This window comes from Leucopleurus acutus (assembly GCF_964270905.1).
Source record: "Leucopleurus acutus genome assembly, chromosome: 11".
Taxonomy (NCBI): Eukaryota; Metazoa; Chordata; class Mammalia; order Artiodactyla; family Delphinidae; genus Leucopleurus; species Leucopleurus acutus.
The window spans coordinates 9,432,479-9,454,379 of NC_139152.1; the positions used below are offsets into that span (position 1 = coordinate 9,432,479).

Below are 21,901 nucleotides of genomic sequence, written 5' to 3' on the forward strand. Positions count from 1 at the left end.
CTGCCTGCATGTCTCCATCGGGGATAGCAGTGTTTGTTTCATATTCCTCACTGCTGACCGTCTGCTGCTTGTGCCACGGTAGATGTTAAGTGCATGGTTAGAATAACAGATTTTAAAATGAGGACCACGTGAGTCACCCTAGAGATTGACAGAAAGAGAGACAAGGGACATAAGTCTGGTGGGGGATGCCCAGGTGTGTGCTTGCTTCTCCTCAGAAAGGAGCCCACACGCTGGGCGGCGTCCTTTCCGGGGTCCGCTGAGTGCTGTGCTGGCTGCTAAACCCAGGGTCACGGTAGTGTAACAACCGCTGGCAAATTGCTGCTCAAGACCCTAGAAGCACATGTTGCTTTTCCCCCTCTTGGTCAAGATACCCACCCTTTCTTTTGTTACTGACAAATCTCTTCATTGAAACCTTTGAAGAGAGCTTCCCATCCCAGGCTTAGGATGTCGCAGTGTTGCTGAGTGGAATCCATCATCAGGAGTGAGAGGCATTCAGTTTCCACAGTCACTCGGTGTCCGGCCTTCTCTCTATAGGTTTCATCATGAAATAGCAAGGTTGTCTTCATCTGCAATTGTTTGGACGTGTGGGGGTGTGGCATAAAAATCCAAGGCCAAGCCCTGAAGTGTGGCATTCAGTGTAGCAGGAAGGACTGGGAACCACACACAAACGTAAACACACAGGGGGCTGCCTCCAAAGAAAGTACAGCGAAAAGAAGGTACAACACAACGATAATTGAGCGCGTCGCAGGCTGGAGGTATATTTCCCCAAGAAATAAAGTACAATCTGCCTTGAGGGCTCCATCCTTGATGGAGTTGGTGAGGGTGAGGGAGCGCGGAGAGGTGGCCTCTCACTCGCGTGGACTAGTTACAGGATCTTCTAACTTTCTCCTTGCTTTAAGAGAAAGTCACCGTCTTAGGAAATGCCATCTTCTTTTTTCTCACACTCATGCCATGCCATCTGAAAGCTATCTGGCTGCACCGTGTTTTCTTCATCAACAGTTTCAGTTCTGCAAAAACCCTAACAAAACAGAAAGCTATTTCTGGGAATAAAGTAATGGTAGATAAGATATCGAGACGTATATTGGGACTGGGGTGGCAGTGGGGTGTTATTCAAGGGGTGAAGTGTATGGAGAATTTGTTAAACTAGAAAAACAGACTATGTTTAAAATGTTTAAAAAAGCCTAGCTCACCTTGAAAAACCCCTCAGCAGATTTCGTATGTTTCCCATATGTGTGTTTATGTCTGACTTTTTCACCTCAAAAACCCCAAGCCAAACACCAAAAATATAACTCCTCTTTTAAGTTAGAGTTGCTCAGAATATGTGTGATGTTTGGTAAAGTTCAAGAAAAGTGAAGTTGAAGGTTTTGCCTCTGGGTGACCTTTCACAGGATGTCTCCATTGATCCAGAAATGAAATCTAGGGTGTATGTGTCTGCCCTTAATTAAGAAATTCACCAGGAAACTTTGGGATGTATGTTTAAACAGAAATCTTCCAAAGGCCCTAGTTGCTGGTAGAGGATGCCTCAGGGAAGTTATTGTGATTCCATTCGGAAATTACAAAAATATGTATATATTCATTTAAAATCGAAACTTCCGCCACAGCTGCCAAACTTTCCAGGTTATGAGCAGAAGAGAAGCTTCAGTTTGGTTACAGGGCTGGGGGACTCCCCTGCTTCCCTTTGCATATTTGATGGAGTATAAAATGTTAGAGAACTCTTTCCAATGCGTAAACACCCCTTTCGTTTTATTTAAATCTGTGATTTTTCTTTTGCTCCATTTTTGTTTTCACAACGGCATCTTACCCATCTCCTCCCGCCCCATCTTATTTTTGGACCGTGTGTGTCCCAATTTACACAACTTCTTTTAGTTTCTGTGGTTTATGTATGGACTGCAAGTCAAACTAGTTGGTATTTGTCGATCTGAGATGCAAGTTGCACTGCTCTCCCCGGCGTACACCATAGTTGGTTTCTTGCCATTAGTTGGCACGTTTTTAACTTAAAACTAATCCTTCCCATCCCATCCAGTTGTTTTAATTGATCTAACAAATGCCGCCTGTTTGAATTTAAACAGTGGGTGTGCTGGGTCTCCCCTCCCCCTTTCCTTGTCAGTTGAGTAAGAATCTTCAATTAAACCGTACTTCCTTAAATGCAGGTTATTCTTTGCATGAGCCTTGAGATGCTTCCGAAGGAAAGAAATTATTGGTTCTAAGATGGAGCGTAAGGGGACAAGGAGATAACTGTTGGTGGCAGAGCATTCCCTGCGATGAAGGGAAAAATGAAACACTGGAGGTTTTTGGTGGTGGTAGCTGTGTCGTGAGATAGGTAGGTGATAGACAAATCTTGCTTGCAGGTTTATTAACTAAAATCTCGAACTTATAAGCCATCATTTTGGTCTCACCTCTCATTGGATCTGAGTGTGGAATCCGACTTTGATTAGAAGATGGGGATATTGCCAGAGAAGAGGGAAGGTGGTTTTAATGTATTGGTGACATTAATTATGGGACCGGAAGAGTAATTTTTGAGATAGGAGTCTTTAATGCCATTCTCTTAGACGTATTGTTTCATTCCCTTGGTCTTGCCTCCCCTCTTTTTACTGGAACAAACAACTAGTACAGAGAGGGAAAAAAAAAAGGACACCTATTTAGCCGAGGGCAAAGGAAAAGCCCGATTTTAAACCCTTCCCGCGTTTTGTTACAAATCTCTGATGCTGGCGATCTGAAAGACAGCTGCACAGAGTGTCTAGAGAGGGGACCAGCACCCAGACGCCCCGAACCCGCCCCCTCGCGATGTCAGCCCTCAGTTCCAGGCTTTCATTGTCTTTTTCCCCCCCTCCCCTCTTGCTGCCCTTCTTTTTAACAGCAGGAACGGATTTCATATACACCCCCCGAGAGCCCGGTGCCCAGTTACACTTCCTCGACGCCGCTTCATGTGCCAGTGCCCCGAGCGCTCAGGATGGAGGAAGACTCGATCCGCCTGCCCGCGCACCTGCGTGAGTGTTCGCGCGCCCCGGGATGGACGGGGTGGGGGGGGGGTTTGGACGGGACGGACGGACCGACAGCTGGACAGAAGGATCGACCGCTGTGGGGGGGCGGGTGGTGGTGGCAGGGAGGCGGGGCTGCAAGCCGGGCAGGGGCGCGCCCTGAGATGGTTTTCCCACGACCTCCCGAAGCTGCTTTGGCATCGTTCGCCCCCTCCCACCTGCAAATGGCTTTGAAAAGCTTGAGCTTCCTGGCTGTCGTTTCTCTGCGTGTTCATTTCGTCTCTTGACTATGACATACTACCCGCTGCAGCTCAGCAGGGCGTCGGGGCCTCCCCACTTGTGCTGCTGGGGCCAGGCTTCAAAGCACCCAGCACCTGTCCTTTCCTTTTTGTCTTTCTTTCTTGAGCTGCCACCCAGCCCCGATGATCCGGCATGCCGAGCGCAGCCGGGGAGAATGCATCACCTGATTGCCACCCTGGTCGCGGTGTCCAAGAAAATGCCAGGTTCTCTGGCTTGACTGTTAGCCTCAGGGCACGAGTCCAGGTTATGGAGGACGCGACACAGCGGGAGGTGTGGGGGGGGTCACCTTGGCCCTTCCCTAGTTGATTCCTCATGACTTGAATGGTGGCCCAGTTGTACTTGCCGTCTTTTTCGGGCGTGCTTGTGCTTCCCAGATTATTCTGCTCCGCCTGGCCCATCCCTCCTCAGAAAGTAGAAGGTTGCCTGCTGAGAGTGGGGAATAGCAAGAGAGGATGCAGGCTTCTCTTTCCTCTCTCTGTGCTCATTCAGCAGATCACATGACTGTGATGCTGGGAGGTACTCGGCGTGTATTGCTGGCGTACCCCTTCTCCCCAACAGTGAGGATGGTGGCTGGGATCCTTGAAAGGGAGTTGGGGGCCATGAGAACCCTTCCCCTCCTCCAGCTTGCTGCATCCATCAGTGTTTACAAAGTTGGTATATACTAGGGTCAGCACACTCCAGCTTCAGTCTACCCTCTTCTCCACACTGAACTTTTAAAGAAGGGATTGGGACTGTGAAGATGCCATGGTCACGATCGAGAGCACGGCTGTACTCAGCAGAATGGAGTTTTGTGGCACCAGTGAGCGTTGTGAGCAGACAGCCTGGGAAAGAGACCACTAACAGCCTTTTTTCCCTCCCCAAGCTGTTCTGTGACCAAGCTGTTCACTTCAGGACCGTTCACTTTGGGGTGGAACCTACTCAGGCCATGCAGAGAAAGCACTCCTGCTACCTAATCTCCTTCATTTATTCGTTCGACAAATAGTTACTGATTAACTGGTATTGGTAACAAATAGTTACCTATTATTGGTAACAAATAGTTACCTGCACTGTGCCAGGCACTCTTCTGGTTGCCAGGATACAGAAATGAACGAAGCAGACCCAACTCCTTGCCCTTATGGAGCCTGAAGTCTCCATAAAGAGAGAAAAAGAAATAATAAACCCCTGTCCCCAGCAGGCTGAGGTTTCATGGCTTTTTCTTCCTGTACTTTGACACAGCCCATCCCTCAGCCTCCGGAAAGACCCTAACTCCTGGTTTGTCTCTGAACTTCACATATGTAAGCTCTTTGGCCACAGAACTGCCTCTCCATAAAATGTTACCACGATAAAACGCACTAACAAACACAACGAACTGACCATCAGCAGGTTGTAATTCTTAACTAGTTCTGCTGTTAGACTAGCTGTTCGACTGTGAGTCATCCCTCCTAATACTCAGTTTTCCTACCATACAAAATTGCGATTGGACAGAATGTTCAACAGCCCTCTTAACTTGAAAAGATTATGATCTCACCTAAGACATCATTTTCCCTACTTGGAACTGTTTCTTCCATACCAACACTTTACTTTTTTTCTTGGGTTGACAGTTTCCTCATGGAGTCACAGCGGTGCTGCTCACCACTGTCTTGTCAGGCCCTGCCATGTGCCTAGCACACAGTCAGAGTAGCTAATAGCTATTGTGGGATGCCTCTGTACCAGACACCATGTGAAGTCCTTTATGGAAATTATTTTATTTAATTCTCACAGCGATCCTTGTAGGTATTTTTGTTATATCCATGTCACACATAAGGAATTTAGGGCTTAGAGAATTTAAGTAACCTGCCAAGGTCACACAGTCAGTAGGAGATAGAGTCAGGGTTCAAACTCAGTTCCGTCTGACTCCAGAGCCTGGGCTTTTATCTGTTAGGCCATGATGTAAGTGTGTTTAATAGGTACTTCTTGGATGGATGGATGAATTCAGGGTTGACGGTTAGCCACTATTCACTAATGTGGCCAGAGGGCTGGTTTCTGGCTGGACTCTGTTCTAACTGGTGGATCAGTTGTTGAATAGTTCGCATATCTCCCTTGGATGGATGGATGGGTGGGTGGATGGATGCCCCCGTAGAGAATTATCAGATGTAGAACTATAGCCCATTACTGCTGGCCTTAGAACATAGTCAGTTGTTAGGTTAGGGATTCAGGTCATGGTGATGATTTTGTCTGAATGCTCCTGTCTGGCAGCCCGACTTTAGAGCCCTCCTTGCAATCTGCATCAGCCCCATGGTAACACCATTTGTTCCCACATCTGGAATGAATCCTCTGAAAGTGGAGGTTCCCAGGCTCTTGCTGTCTGTCTTCAGCTGGGACTTTCCACAGGAGACTGAGCTGCCCGCCTCCCTGTCCTGTTCCAGCACTTGGCTGCCCATTGTGCTGTTTGAGAAACATCTCCTGGAGTGCCTAGGATGGTTGAGGCCGTGTCGTATACTTGAGGATGCATCCCAGCTTGGTTTCCAAACCGAAAAGAAAATAAATATTCTAACGAGGGAATTGGGTTATTGCTGTTTGAATCTGGGATTCCAGACAATTCCCAGCGGAATGCTCGTGGAAAGTACGGGGAAGAATCCGAAAGCCAAGACAGCGGCAGGACATTTATGGTATTGCTGGGTTGAAAGCATTTTTAGCCGCTTGTTTTAAAGAGATACTCACCAGACTGGTATGCCTCCAAGTGGCTTCTTTTCGCCCTCTGTCCTCATTGATCTCCAGATAAACCCTTTCTCTCTTAACCCTTTCTTCTTCTCCTTTCCTTCTTAAATCAATAGATAGCCTTTCCTGGTTAGGGCGGAAGGCAGGAATCATAATATTTAAGGTTCTCGTACTGCAGGTTTCTCACCATTTTGTTCTGCAAACACAGGGCAAGCTGAAGACACAGTGTGACAACTTAGGAAGCTGTTGAGATGTAGAAAGTAATGGCTTTTCCTCTTCCTTGCCTCTGATAAAAAAAAAAAAAAAAAAAAAAAAAAAAACACCAAAGTGATAACTGGGGCAAGCCCGAAGTGGTGATTCTAGAGGACTTGAAAGGGACAGGCAGGGGCAGTCTGGGCCAAGGGGAGGAGAGCCAGCCCCGTACCATCCTGGCCAGGCTTCCTCCCTGCCCTCCCACCCACCAGAGTCCTGCGGCAGCTTCCTGGAACTTCCTTGTTGCACCAGGAGAGCAGACACGAGTTTGTTTATTGAGAAGATAGAAAGGTTTTTTCCCCCCTTCCTTCCATGTAGGGTACTAAATTTTCTTTTTAAAGCTTGAGGCTAGAAGAGCTGAAGTGTGACAATTACAGCAGGTAGGTGAAAATGAAAAGTTCCATTCTTTGAATTTATTAAATAATTAATTTATTTTTTGGCTGCGTGCGGCATGTGAGATCTTATTTCCCCCACCAGTGATCGAACCCGTGCTGCCTGCTTTGGAAGCATGGAGTCCTAGCTACTGGACCGCCAGGGAAGTCCAGAAAAGTTCCATTCTTTAAAGGGAGAGTAAACCTTTCATGGTACCTTGAGAACATTTACAGGACCGTGGAGCCCCGAGAGTGCCTGGAGGAAATCACTCTTGATCCTCTGAGTGGTGAACGGCCTCCTAGTGTGAAGGAGAGACTCCCTCTAGTTTGTCTGCCCAGGGACGACTTTTTCTAAATAATGGCCGGTGGGTGCCAAGGGGGCAGCAAAATGTGCCTTATGAGCTGATGCCAGCCCTGTGAACTACTCAGCCTCAAGTCGTGATGCCCCGGGCCGCCCACGTGACCACAGTGCGTGTATTTCAGATGCATGGGGCAGAATTTAAATCGCTGAACGCCTTTTCCTTATTAAATTCCTTTTAACAGAAGCATCTCGCATTTAGTCGACAGAATTGCTTCTAATCACAGGCTGACGTGATGCCGCCTGTCTAAAGCCTTTGCCGTTTGCGGTGCCAGTTTGCTCTTCTAAAATTCCTGGGAATTGATATTTAAAAATCGGAACCCAGGACTCATTCATCACATTTAATAGGGTTACGGTTTATGACGCTGCGGGTTCTTAAATAGCCGTAATAGCTGCGCAGAGTTGTCTGGAGTCGGAACTCCAGAAATAGCCCCCTGGCTCTCCTTCCTTTCCTTGTGAATCTTTCAGAATTCTTACATTACTGCTCCTGCTTGTGTGTTTAATAATTTAATTTAATGCCTTCCTTTGGAAACGTGACCTCGTGGCTCACCCCCTTGGGCGATTTTGCAGTCTCAGCAGAGTGACCGCGCGTAAGACAGTCGCTCGGTTAGAGCCAGGAGATTGAAAAGAGATGCAGCGCTTCTCTTTGCTATTGAGTGGAGCAGCCAACAATTTTATACACGTTCAAGTTCTTTCCGTGCCCAAAGAAGAGGCAAAAAATGGGAATTAAGGATAATCTTAGTTAGTATTCTATATTATTATAAGTAACAAAATGTGTTCATATATGTGGTTTCATTTAATCATGCGGCAGTCCTAGGTGTTACTAATCCTATTTTATTGATGAGATGACCATGGCTCAGATAGATACACTGAATTGTTCACATTCACATGGCACGTGAAGAATCTAACATGATTTCTATTTCAGAAGTCACCATTTCCCCTTCCTAGGAGAAAACATAATGGCAGAGTCTCTCGGACTTGAAAGCAGGGGCAGTGCTGACTGTTGGCGTCTGGGTAGCCGTGGATGCGGGGACTGGGAATAGCTAGGGCTCCAGTCATGCGCTTGGCCATTCATTTGTGCTGAGCCTCCCAACGGGCTGGCCTGTCTCAATGGATAATTCAGTTTTGCTCACCCGTTCTCCCTCTTGAGTGAGCTGACATTGAAATCCAGTATCTCTCTGCCACCAGCAGGACAGCGCTGGCCACGAAGGGCCCACCCAAGTCCCCACATTCCCTGGCATTTCATCAGGAATGACCTCTTGGGAACAGGGCCCACTGCTGTTTTGGAGTTTCTGGTTGAAAAAGCACAGCAATATGAAGGACTTGAGTTCCAACAGACCTGAACGGGCTGGCATCCCAGGGCTGCCTCTCTCTATTGGAGAGATGAGTTCACCTCTCCAAGGCTCTAATTTCATAAAACACCTACTGATGATGGTTTCTTTTCTTTTCTTTTTTTTTACCTTTACCCATAAATATTTCTGTGTATTTTTTCTAAGAACAAGGACATTCTCTTACGTAATCACAATGATTATCAAAATACGGAAAAATTTTTTGAAATATAACACATTAATTTCAGATGTACAACATAACGATTCAATATATGTATGTATTGTGAAATGACCATTGTCCCTACCCTGGTGCTGAGGGATATTTACATGAGCCTGGAGATCATCCCAGTTAAGATCTATCATCACACATAGTTCCAGTTCTTGCTCTTGTGATAAGAACTTTTAAGATCTACTCTCTTAGCAACTTTGTATTGGTCTGTTTTGTTTTTTCTGTGGGTTTTTAAAAATAATTTTATTGAAATATAGTTGATGAGGGTTTCTTATAAGTATCAGAGCTAATTTGCATGTGGCATCTTGCACAGTGCCTGGCGAACAGTGGCCAGGAACTCATGAGGGCTCTATTTCAGTTTCCACAACTGGTAAATCGTGTGTTGAGGAGGTGCGTCTTCCCTTTCAAGGGCCAAGAGAAGCGTGCATGTGCTTGCTTGTTTCATTAAAGACAGGGCCTGGAGTTCTGTCTGCACATATCGAGACTGATTTCCCTAGGTCACGATGGAAGTAAGCTTTATTTTCTGACTCTGTGATTTCTATGAGCTTGGTTCTGCTCTGGGGCACTCCATCCCAGGGCCTTTTCCTCCCTCACTGTACCTGTACCTCTGTCTGGAGCGACTTTCTTCCCTGGCCTTGCCTGAATCTGCCATCTCCTTCTTCAACCTTCCCTGCCCACCTCCTCAGACCTGACAGATGCTCCCCCATCCTCAGCCATTATCAGGGCTCCCCAAACGGCCCCTCCTCACACAGCTGCCTGTGACATACGGTGACATCACCAGCAGAGTTGAGGCAGGGACATGGGGAAGGAGACTTCCTTCTCAGTCTCTTGACAAAGCAGCCGTGACTTCTAACAACGATGGCCAGCCACCAGCATTTTCTCTCTTGTGCCCCTCAAGCCTTCCTTAGGGGTCCTTCACTTTTTACTTTCAAGGCTTTCTGCTTTTCCAGCCGCACAGGGCCCTGGGTAGCGGCTTCAAAGAGCTCGAAGAGAAAAAACAGGCCACAACAGAACAGCCAGGATGCTTTGGAAGGGAAATTTCCTTTTTGGGTTTGCTGTCTGCAAGAATTTCCGATGCAGGCAGACGTTAATTCCTAGCTGCATGCTTCCTGATAAGGAAGCAGCTTCAATAAATGCAGCTATTTATAGATGTCTTTTTTTTTTTTTAAGAAAAAAAATATATAACCAGAGGTCAATCGACCTTTTCTTTCACTTCACGTTCCGTGCGGTGCACTCCGTGTACATTTAAGGCAGTTCCTCTGACAAATGCTCTGACAAAGTGGTTGCGGTCCTGCAGGGAGTTGGGGGCAAGGCTCTCGCTTTCCTTGGAATTCCGAAGTAGACATTTGGAAGTCACTGGCTGTGGGTTGTCCCTTTACATGAGCCTGGAGATACCCGGCTCCATTCTACACCCAGTGTTGAAGTTTTATGACAGATGCAGCGGAAGATCCATTTAAGAAGAAAAGTCGATGGGAACCAGCTCATTCTATGAATAGACTTGAACAACAGGAAATAAGAAATGATATTTCCATTTCTTCCTTGTCCTCTCTCCTGTCTCCCCTTGGATTTTCCCCACCATCAGTACTGCTGTGGTCTTCCTCTTGGCATATTAGGGTTCTGCAGACTGGGGACTCCCGTCCATCAGTTAAGCAGCCATCCTCACACGTATCTCTGTAACACTCGCTGGCTGGTGTGATAAAGACTCAACACGATGTTGACTCGAGCTGTGCTTCCCTGGGTTCCTCCCCACGACCTCCCCATCGTCACAAAGCATATTGACTGGGCTGAGTCTCTACAAATGGGAGCAAGTTTCCATCTTCAAATAACAGTTAGTTTCTCCCGTTTTGCTTCATGCCTGAGTTCAAAGTAGCTCAGACTCTTGGAGTTTCTGACAGGCATGACTTTGCCCGTTTCATCTTTATGCATTTCCAGAGGTCAGTGTTACCAAGGACCTTCGGGCGTTGCCGATTTCACTGTTGCCATCGGAAGATTCTGATTCAGTCGCCTGAACCATCTATGTGTGTTTGGGGGTAGGGTGGCTGTTTTTTCTGGTTTCTTCAGAAGCGAGGTGGGGCAGGATTTGAGAGACTTAAAGGGTCCCTGTCTCTGACCACATGCGGACTGTAAATTCCTAAGAATAATTAGTCACCCCCACCCTGATATTTACTGCCTCCATCTTTGGTAGGTGGACCAAACCCCATTCTTCTGAAATTATTCTCTATTTCTGTTTCCTCTAGATCTTGGTTAGAAATAGCCTCAAATGGGGTGCTAAGATTTCAGTAATAGAAATGCAGACTGCAGATGTAGACCCTAGATAAAGAGATCTGTGTGGGGGGGGGGGTGGCTGTAGATAGGATGCCTGGGAGGAAAATTCCCATCCGTGCAGGACTGTGCAGGGAACATGTTGTTTCACCAATTCGGCTAGGGCTCGATTCTCTGTTCTGGGCTGGGGGCTTTCACTAAAGTGGTCCGCTTCAAAGAGGCGGGGGGAAGGTTTGCAAGGAGAGAGGTAACAATCACTTCTTTTAAAAAAGGTACCTAGGTGAGTGTTGAGAGGTCTGTCTTAAGAAATATTACAGGGCTATTGGGCATTTATGTAGCTCCACTTTAGAAGTAACAGTGAGTGTTAGGGTTTAATTATCCATTTGTTTTCCAAGAGTGGCTTACCTTTGCAAATCAGTTTCCTTTTTGGTCATTATACCCCACCTTCCAGTTTACAGAAGCTTTGCTTCTCCTAAGCGCCATCCTGAGGTCCATTGTGTATTAGGTACCACTCTAAAGAATCTCTGTTGCAGTAGGGTATGGGATAAGAAATCATTGTCATCGCTGATTATCGAGCACTTTCTTGATGCTGAACGATCACTAACGCTACATGGTAGATATTCTATCTTGTTTATATCTGAGGCTCCGAGTGGTAAATCACATGCCAGAGGTCATACAGAGAGCAAGTGGGGGGGGGGCACAATTTGAATCCAGATCTAATTCCAAAACCCAGACCTGTATGCACTTCACCACGTTGCTTCTTAAAAGTATCAGGAGCTGTTGAAAGTCATTTCCCTCTAGCTGTTGGTTAGAAGGAGAAAATCCAAGCTAACGTACACTAAATTATCTTTTGAACTTAGAGGAAGGTAAATTTTCAAATTCAATCCTTTTTGGAGACTGATGTCTGCAACTTATTTTCAGGTATCTGTAAATGCTGGTGTGTTAGAAAGAAAATCAAATGAAGTGAAAAGAGGGGCCTGTTGTCCACGATTTTCCATCTTTTTAAAGAGATAATCTACCTCCCAGATTATTACTAAACGGTAGGAAAGGTGATGTGTTCGAATGATGGTTGTATTCTTGGGTTCACAAATTAAACCATTTCACTGCCTAACGCTTTTTGTTAATCTGACACGCGTCTTGGGAAAAATCGTCGGATGTGTTGCTGCCTTGGTTTACCCACCTGACCTGTGTTCTGGGCAACTCTACTGCAGGGTCATAGAGCAGGGGACGCTCTCGTCTGCGGTCATTCCTCGGAGAGTTGGCCCGGCGTGGTCCGTGGTGGGTGGGGCAGTCTCAGACACCTCTTTCTTCCTCCCAGGGTTGTGGTTTCCTCGCCTGTGAAGCGAAGGGGCCTGTGTGTGTAAAATCGCTGGCTCTTCCCCGCTCAGACATTTTCTTGTTCTCTGATTCCAGCAGACAAATACAAGGCATAGCAGCAGCGGAGCATTATCTGTAAATGCGAAGGATGGCCATCATTCACTTGATTTCGAGCACTCAGCAGCACATCTGAGTGCAGATCGTGGTCTTTTAATGACGCAGGCAATCATCCCCGACTTTAGCTGTGGTTGTTTTGTGAGGACATGCCCTCCTGCAAGGAAATACGGCAGTTCAGCGCCCCAGCGCCGCCGTTGGGCGCTTCCCTGCGCTGCCCGTGATTGAGATTGGTTAATGCTCTTGTGGGCTGGGAACCCGAGCCAGCTGCTCCGCCTGGCAGGTCTCCTGAAGGCTGCCTCAGCCGCTCGCATCTTCCCCTGGGTCCCAGGACCTCACAGCAGAACCGCAGGCCCGCTCCCCCGTTCTCCAAGCCCCGCTTCTGGCCTGAGGATCGTCTGTGAGTTTGGCTGTTTGCCTAGTGCGTTATGCACAGGTGTGTCTTCTGGTAACTCCCTCCTTGACCCCAACTGCATGATTTGTGGGAATCCCCTCGGCAGCCGGGGGCTCATCTGCCTTTCCTGTAACCTGTAAAAAATGACAGTCTGCATTTTGCTCCGTCTGTAGGTGGTGTCCACTGGGTTTCGGGCTTTACCGAGCCAGCTGATCTGCACGGATGGGCCACACTCCCCTCATTCCGCCGGCCCCATCGCACATGCACAGTTAAGACTGCATTAATGAACGATGGGGGGAAAAAAGCCCAGTGGGCGAGGGAATGAAGGCTTTCAGCTCCTAAAGTGAAAGCTTTGATGCTGCGCTTTTAAGTACATTTCCATCCGCGCGGCCAGCAGAGAGAATCCGTGACACTTATACCGTCCCCTGGGCATGAAAGCTCGCACCCAAGGAACGATTTCTAAATAGAGGCCCTGAGCTAGTTACTCGAATCATCCACTTATTGCCAAAAGCTGCGAAAAGCGGGTGTAGGATTAGGGAGAAAAGAATCGCCCAGAGCAGCGGTGATTTGGGAACAAAGCTGATGAGGGGGTTTAGTTTACCTCCTTAAGTAGCTCTTGGGTCGCCAATGGCAGGAACTCTTTGTAGGGAAACAAATATAAGCCAGTGATTTGGTGCCAACCCTCTTGGGGAAATGAAATGATTCTTTCTCCTCCGGAGCCTGCATTCAGGAAGCAGCCCCACGGCCAGGCAGGTTCACAAACCTGTTCTTCTGATGTGTTGGAGGGTTTCTCCGTCTCGGGCATATTTTCCTATTAGATGTCCACAGAGCGGGGGAGAAGCTTCTTCCCTTTCTTTTTCACTCTGATTCCTTCCACACCGCCGTTCTCACAGCACTGTACCCTCGCTCTTACCCTTTTCGCTTTTCCTGCGATGTGGCAGTGAAGCCGCTTCACGAAATCCCCACCCTGGACAGACGGTTCGCGTTCCCCTCTTTCGCGTTCCGTCAGGCGTGGTGTGGGCTTCTTGCTGGGCTTACAGTCTGGCCATGATTCAACTCTTCATCCAGATACTTGGGGTTTTACTTAGAGGCCTTTTAGGAACACAAAAGTAGAAATTCCCTGCGAGAGACAGTCCCCACTTGAGAGTCATGGGTTATAAACGCCCTTTTAAACTCTCCTGTAGTTCTCTGATCATGCTGAGAGGTACTTCAGAGACCCACAGAAATCTGTATACGGAGGTAAAATGTGTTTGGGCCTTATGAAAGAAGAAGTTTTGTCTTTTGATTCCTGGGCAAAGAAAAAATGCTACTTCAGATAAATCCAAATGAGTGTGCATGTATGTTTGGGTGTGTGTAGGGTGGGGAATTTGGTTGGGACTGTCTCAGAGCTATTACTCCAGACATCTGCTTCATGGAGCTTCTGTGAGGACTCCTGCCACCCAGAGTGATCCAGGGGACGAAGCTGAAGAAGTACAACTGGGTATCGTAGGGTTGGCATCGTACATTCAGCTATGTAGCCATCTCTCATCTGGTGCTCCTTTGTTTGCCGGAGGAGTATTGAGATTCAGAAAGCGGCTAGCTTCTACGCTTGTATTGTCCGGACAGTGCTACTCTGGGTCCAGGACAGAGGGCTTATCGTTGTCTGTGAACAGGGCCCATGTTATGCTTCAGCAGAGTGTGTGGTCACTCAGCTGCAGTGATACAAGAGTGCCCCGCACTTGAAGATTTCCCACGGTGAACTACCATGGTACCTGAAATTCTCCTCAGATACATCCCATCTGGATCAGGCATTGTTTCCACCTAGTTCCACTTTTAAAAGTAAACAGTCATGATAGCAGAGGATACCTTGGATAGAGATCATGAATACCTTATGTCCCTGAATGTCTTAATGAAAATTAGTTTATCAAATCGAATCTTTTGAAATAGAAGATCCGTGGTCAGCATGGAAGGTCAAGGGAGGGGGCTGAGTTGGAAATAAACTCCATGATTTTGCTGGGGGCTGGCTTCCCCTTGGAGGAGACAGACCTAAGATTAGATGGAAAATCCATACCCCTTGATGTAGACAAAACATCGTGAACCTGGACCTGTGAGACCAAGATGAATAATCTGATACTTACTATTCCTGGCTGTGGGTCTCAAGACGTTGCCAGAATCCGTATTGGCCAAACACTGTTGGACCTCTCTAGCTCACTGTCAACATGAGAATGTGTAAGTCATCTGCATTTTCTTGAGAGGAGCGGTGAACTTGGGGCTGTACATCTGAATCCTTAAGCTTTTCAACCATTCTTACCAAAATGTCTCTACCTCGGGGATGACTAACTGTTGGATTGCACAGGTGTAAGGGAGCTGTTAGTCCACATCTCAAGCCGAAGTGGCCAGGAACGTCTTGGCTTGTGTGGAAACTGAAGGGGCTGCCTGGGGGTGGGTGGCTTGTATGAGGAGTGGGTATGTGGTCTCGGGAGAAAGATTCCTCAGAGCTCTCCGTGTGGAGCAATAACTTCCATGTATTCAGTGCTTACGATAGGGACTCTTCACACGGATTATATCATTTAATCCTCACAACAGAGCTATGAACTGAGTTTTATTACCCTCACTTTACTGGTGAAAGGTCAGGTTTGAAGAGGTTAAGGAACGTGGCCAAAGTCACAGAGCTAGTAGGTGGCCGAGCAGGTCAGACCCTCCACTCTACACCTTTCTTCCCAGGCTGACCCAAAGACCTAGTCCCTAGACCATTTTCTTTAAGAACCTGAAAAATAGTGTTGGATCCCCCTGTGCGATCCAACTGTGGTTAAAACCTCATAAGTTTTAGAAAAACAGAATCATTCACTAAACTAAAATCATAAATCCACTCCACTAAAAAGCATCCACCACAACCCCAAACCTCAGTGTTAATATATTCAGATTTCAGGGGGCTATAGGAGTCTAGCTAGTCCCTTAAATATCTCTCTGCTTCCCGGTAAATAATATCCCTACTGAGTCCTGGCACACGCATAGTGTAATGAGATCGGACCCTATCGCTCTGCCGTTCAAGTTCAGTCTTAAGTACAGGGTGAAAATCCAGGGCTGCCTTAGTTCCTCATCTGTCTGTGTGTCTCTCTGTCTCATCGCTTGTGATACAGTTTGTGAAGTTCAGTATCACTCCGTTTTGTGCTTTAGGTTTCTGCGTCGTTTCCTTTTCACAACTTTTTTTTTTTTAATGAAGTGATTTGAAATGGAAAATTAAAAACTTAACTGTGAGTCTCACAGTTTTCTGCTAATGCCTCTGTACTAAGAAGCTTCATAAAATATTATATATTATTCTTCACTTCAGCACAGCTGCTCTGGGCTCTCACCCACTTAGTCATTCACAGTATGTCTGAGAGATTAATTTTTATAAGGCTGTGGTTTGGGATATTTTCTCCCTGTCCATGTTTTACTTCAGATCCTCACCGGGGAAGTTGGTGTAGAAAAACCCCACCACCCTTGATAAAAGGTCATTTGGCCATACAAGTGCTTTAGGAACTATAACTGGCTGTTTTATTTTTGTGCACCCTCTTCGTTTGAAATTCTGCAGTCTTTCTACCAGAAGTCTTAAGTGTGTGTGGGCTTGAGGACAAGAATGAGTGCTTTGTGTCGAAGTGCCCGTGTATGATGTAGGTATGTCTTCGGAGATGCCTGTTTCTTCTTTTTCTTCTTCTTTTTTTTTTTTGGAGTCTGCGCCTTTTGGAAGAAGCGGATTAATACACACAATTACCTCAAATTCTGCTTTAAATAATCCTGTGCAAACAGTGCAAGCTCTGTTTCCTCTTCAGATTAGCCCCCTGATACTAATTTAAAATTTTTAAATCAAAGTTATGCATGTATAGTTTAAAAAGTTAAATAATTCTGCCAAACTTACAGTTAAAAATAATCAGGGATGCCTATTTCTTGATGAAAGTGACAGGTACGGATTCCCTCGTGGAGAGTTAAAGCTCTGGGTGTGACTTGGAGGATTAAAGCTCAGGATGGTGGGCGCTGGCTGGCACAAGGGCTCAGGAGAATGAAGGAGAGGGAGGAAGAGGGGGGCCAGGGACCATCTCAGTGGGGTCCCCATCCCCTGGGGGGAGAGAGCCACACTGTTTATCCCAGCATCCCAGTCGGAGCCAGCAAGCCAGGGGTGTTTTCAGGACTCAGCTGCCAAAGTTTCTTGAAACAGCTCTGCTCAAAGGCATATGCTGGGCTCACTTCTGAGGGAAATTTCCTTTTTGGGGAAGTTGAAGCAAAGGAATTTCCTGTGTGGGCAGACAGAGCTTCCTGACTTGAAGGCTTCTTGGAAGGGAAACAGTTTCATAATGAAATGACAAATTAAAGACATACCAGCCGGGTTCACTTCAAAACAGCTATTGAGAGTGCGGGCAAAGCCCTATTATACTCCCTCACAGAACAAAAATAAATCCCATCCTGACAGGTTTCTGAATGCTGGATTATATCCATCCCCCCACACCTTCCCTCGCAGCCCTCTGCATCCCCCTTCCTCCCACCCCTGCCATTAGAAGCCACCATCTCTATCTTTAACAGCTCTGCGAGCAGCCGGCAGGGAGGCTGGGAGCATCTCTCTCGCTGCCTTTCTTTGTGGCTTCACCCAATCCTGACCTACACGGAGGCCTTATAGGTTCTGTGAGAGCCCCATGCTGCCAAGACCCACAGAAATGACCTCTTTCTTTCCCCCTTTGACACAAAGCAATGATTGAAGATGTTTTCGGCAATGGGGTAAAAAAAAAAAAAAAAAAAACAGCCATTTCCTCAGACTGGCCTTTAAAATCTTGCAGGCAGTAAATGGAAGTGCTCTTCTGGTCTTGGGAGCCGGGTCTGAAGTCTGGTCTGTCGAAGAAAATGAGGGTCTGCGCTGGGCGGATGACGTCCTTATACCTGAACTTATAATTTTATGTAGTTTAGTCAGCCTGAATTTTTTTAACTTGACATGAAGGTTCCTTATGAATTAAATCCCTTTTTTATGGAGCAGAGCGGGAGGAGGAACGATGGAAGTGTTATTTGGGGTCCGTGTTCATTAGGCTTAAGCTAATGAAGTAGAAGAGGCACAGGTTCTGGAATCAGATGTCTCGATTCAAGTGCCAGCTCTAACAGTATAAAAACGAGCAGCGTCGCCTTGGGCGAGTCACTTAACTTCTTGGTCTCGGTTTCCTTATCTCTAAAATGGGTACAGCAACACCTGTTTCACATTGTCGTGAGGAAATTAGATTATGATTTCAAAAGCACTTCATACACTCCTCTAAAGCCTTGGCCAGATAGCACTGTTTCTGTAGTCACTATTGGGATCTTTGGGGATTGAAATACCACATTAGGTTGAAACGGCAGAATTGTAGAATTTGTAGGTCAGTTTGGCAGATGTTTATTAGAGATTTTATATGTGTGCGGCATGCTTGGGTTCTGCAGGGGAAAATAACAGTGTGAAGTTTAGAGGGGGTCACGTGGTGTGGCAGAAAGAATCTTGGACTTGGGGTCAGGAGGCCAGGGTTCAATCCTGGCTGTGAGTCAATAGCTCTGTAGATCAGGGTGAGCTATTTAACCTTTTTGAGCCTCAGTTGCTCATCTGTAAAACTGGGGGGAGTCCAACTCTTTGACTTGAATAAGTTCTGTTCAACTCTGACATTGTATAATCAGTTTTAAGAGGTCCCTGCCTTTTGCTTACAGGATTTATTCTGAAGAGTAAGGAAGAAATATCCCCTGTATAACAGCTTGTCTGATGAAGAAACTTGCATCAGAAAGCTAGATACTTTTAATTAGTATATCTGACGTAAACAGAAAAAAATTGAGGCTTGCCAGATATGTCGGCAACAGCAATTTGTTTCGGGGTGTTTCTGAGTGAATGCTGACTTGAAAATTACTAGGGTCATGGGTTGAACGTGGCAGTTTCCTTAAGAGAACTTGTCCCAGGATTTTGGTTTACCTTCTTCCAGCTGCTCCAGGGGAGACTCAGTATGTTTCCAAGTTGTTGTTTATTTAAGCCGTTCCCATCGTGGGTATCCTTGTCCAAATAGGCTTCCAAGATAGAGGTCATGACGCTGACTGATCCTGCCAGTTAGGTTTTATTATGTGCTGATATGTAATTTTTGGACTGCCACATTATTCTTCGCCTCATCTTCCGTTTGTATGAGTGAAGGACTATTACTAATTTTGCCTCCAAACAGTCTTGTCAGCACCCATTTTTGATCTGACGAAACCAAAGAGCTAGAAAAATGAGATACCGTTTAGAAGATCACAGATGCAAAATGGTGACAAGTCTAGCCTTGAGTCAAAACAGCTGATGCTTTGTTTTCTTTTGTTTTTGATGTGGCCCATTTTCAAAGTCTTTATTGAATTTGTTACAATATTGCTTCTGTTTTATGTTTTGGTTTTTTGGCTGTGAGGCATGTGGGATCTCAGCTCCCCGACCAGGGATTGAACCCGTACCCCCTGCATTGGAAGGCGAAGTCTTAACCACTGGACCGCCAGGGAAGTCCCCAAACAAAACAGCTGATGTTTTTGGGGTGTGCACTGTGTGTTGCTGGTGCTTTAACAAATCGTCTCATTATTGTTTTTCTCCCGAGGAGTCTGAGAGGTAGGTGATACTATCTTCACTTCACACATACAGAAACTAGGGCTTTGAAACATTAAGTAATTGGCTCCAGGACACAGAACTGGTCAGTGGTAGAGTCAGAATTTGAGCGCAGGTCTGTCTGCTCCCAAACCTGTGTTCTTCCGTGCATCTCGTCTGTGTTGTCCATTGTTATGAAATTGACCTCAGTGCGTAGAAGTGGAGTTAAACCTATACCGGGTCCCTGAAAAGAAACAAAACTAACCTCGTAGTCATCATGCTCTTGTAATGGCAGAAAAGCCTGCAGCTTTCCAGTGTGGAAAATCGTATACCTGGGCATAAACTGAGCAAATACAGCCCTGCCCCTTGCCTCTGGAAGAGAGCCTGTTTGGGTTCATCCTGGGGCCAAATTGGCCTAGAACCTCACTGGCCAGCTCTGGCCACACCTTGCAAAATAGGACAGAAGTCTGCTGGCCGTGTTTCAGGTGGGTAAGAACAGTGCCCGGTGCCAGATTGCATCCTTTTCCTTGTGAAATTCCTTGTGAAATATTGTTTGTGGCTATCTGGGCTTGTTCGGAAGAAAATTCAAATCTGGTTCTATTCGAGAAGCATTGATTTGAAGCAACACTATGCTCAGTGCTAGGAATACAAAGATGAGTAAGGTAGGAAATCAGTCTAAGGAAGAAAAAACTTGGATAGTCATTCAACAAAACCAGTAATTACTGAGCTCCTACTGTGCCGGTAAATGGTAATTATAAGAGCTAAATAAATACCTAAAAAGCTTCCATCCAAGGACATGTTTTAAGTCTCTACAGAAAGAACATGTTTTGTCTTGTTTCTGCTTGATTTTATTAAATTTTCTCTGTACAAGTAAGCTTTCAGTGTGTGCCCTATTGTTTAAAGCCCAACGTTGTTTTATCATTTTTTTACTTGTTTGACTATCATGAAAATAGCTCCGGAATTTCTCCTCCTCATTCCCATTCTTAATCTCACTTTTCTTCCCCAAAGAATATAGACTTTCAAAATTATTTTTCAATAAAGGCCACAATATTTAAAAAAATTCATTTATATATATATGTGTGTGTATATATATTTAACATCTTTATTGGTAAAAATTCATTTATATTTAAAACACAGATAACATCCTGGAGAAAATCTGAGAGAAACATACGATTTTGATGGTGTCTAATTATAAAAGACTCAGAGTACATTGGCAAATGCAGCAAAACACTTAAGTAGGTGTCGTATGGAGTTCACAGTAAGGGGAGAAACGGTGTCACTTCTCCTGCAGAGAAATGCAGTCTCTCATATTAATCTTTCGTTGGCCTCTAGCTGCCAGTGGGCTCTTTCAAAAAAAATTCCTTTTCTTCATTACACTATATTCCGCATTTGGGCTTAAGGTGGAAGAAAAGAAAGTACTGTTGAAATGCTATGACCGAATCTACACTACGCTCCTTTGCTCCTCTGGTGAGGGAGTTGGGGGGTGTGGAATAGACTGATTGATTGATTATTTATTTTGTTGATTATTTATTTGGTTTGGACACGAGAAGCAGGGAGGCGGGGCAGGTTTAGCGTAAGAGCTGGTGTGCACTCTCCTGCATCCCAGTCCCTTGGATGGGATGATCCCTTGGATGTTTTCCTTACCTGGCGGCATCGCAAGGGGCGAATCCACTAGGAGGAAGACCATATTAACAGAGGAGTTGCAGGACCTGAAGAGGTCCTACAGGGAGCGAGATGACTGACAGGTGGATGAAATTCAATATCCTTTCCGTTCAAATTAAAACGAAAAGAAAGTTGCTACTTAATAAGTTCCAGTTCTAGCCTCTGTTTAATATTCCCTGCCCTTCATTCAAATCAGCAAAATGTCAGTGAGCAGCTGTGGGGAGAAAGGACTGAATCCACTGGGCTTGAGCTCCCCAACTGGACCCAGGCCTTGGATGTTGGGAGTTGACAGTGTCTAACCACGTGCTTAACAGGTTCACCGACCATCAAGTCCCCAGGGGACCGAGGCAGTGGCCCGGGTTCAGCTCTAGTTGTGCAGAGCAAGGAAGCTTCACCTCCTTTGTTCAGCTCACGCTGTTGGGAGCTGGAGTTGCCTCTGCCCATCATAAATGCAACCAGAGAACTTCATGTCTGCATGTGGTCCAGGCCCAGCTTGAAGCCTGAGCTTCTGAACATGAGCCTGGCAGTCCCAGCCTCCCTTTCCCTTCTGTAACTCCCGGGAATCCTAACAGGGAGCTCATATCTGTCCACTGTCAGCCTGATGCACCACAGCCCCTGCTCCCTCTGCCTGCCCGCCAGTAACCTTAAGATTTAGGGGAAATTAAAATAGACCTTCTTCTGGAAAGGTACCGAGGTCTCAGGCACAAATGTAGCTTTTTTTTTTTCCGCTTTTTTCTACACTAGAGAAAGCAAGCCTTTTTGACTTCTGTGAATAAAGAATAAGCAATGGCTCTGTTCCACCCTCTTGGTTGGTCCAGAGCACTTGCACAAGACTCAGAGCGATCCTGACAAGGCTTTAACTGATGACAGACATCGAGTCTATTTGTCTTTGCGTTAGACACTGATTGTGACAGCATTGCCATCGACCTGCACCGTCTAGGAAAGAGCTCCAGTTTCTGAAAAGGTTAGGGATGGACCCTAGTAGTGCTTTAACAGTTCACAGCTCTCAGGAATGAGTAGACACTGTGTCAACAGTGCATTGCTGATGATCACTAAGTGTTAGGTGGGAATTCCAGTGGTGTCCTCCCCCCACATTTTACTTTTGGT

At 46.2% G+C, this 21,901-nt stretch overlaps 1 protein-coding gene across 2 annotated transcripts in view; it reads left to right on the forward strand.

Moving 5' to 3' along the window:
- Positions 1-21,901, forward strand: part of ETV6 (ETS variant transcription factor 6) — a 237,616-nt gene that overhangs the window by 96,001 nt on the left and 119,714 nt on the right. For both annotated transcript variants that reach the window (XM_082849929.1, XM_082849930.1), the window contains exon 2: positions 2,858-2,987. In XM_082849929.1, coding sequence (XP_082706055.1) covers positions 2,858-2,987 — 130 coding nt within the window. The remainder of the gene's footprint in view (positions 1-2,857; positions 2,988-21,901) is intronic.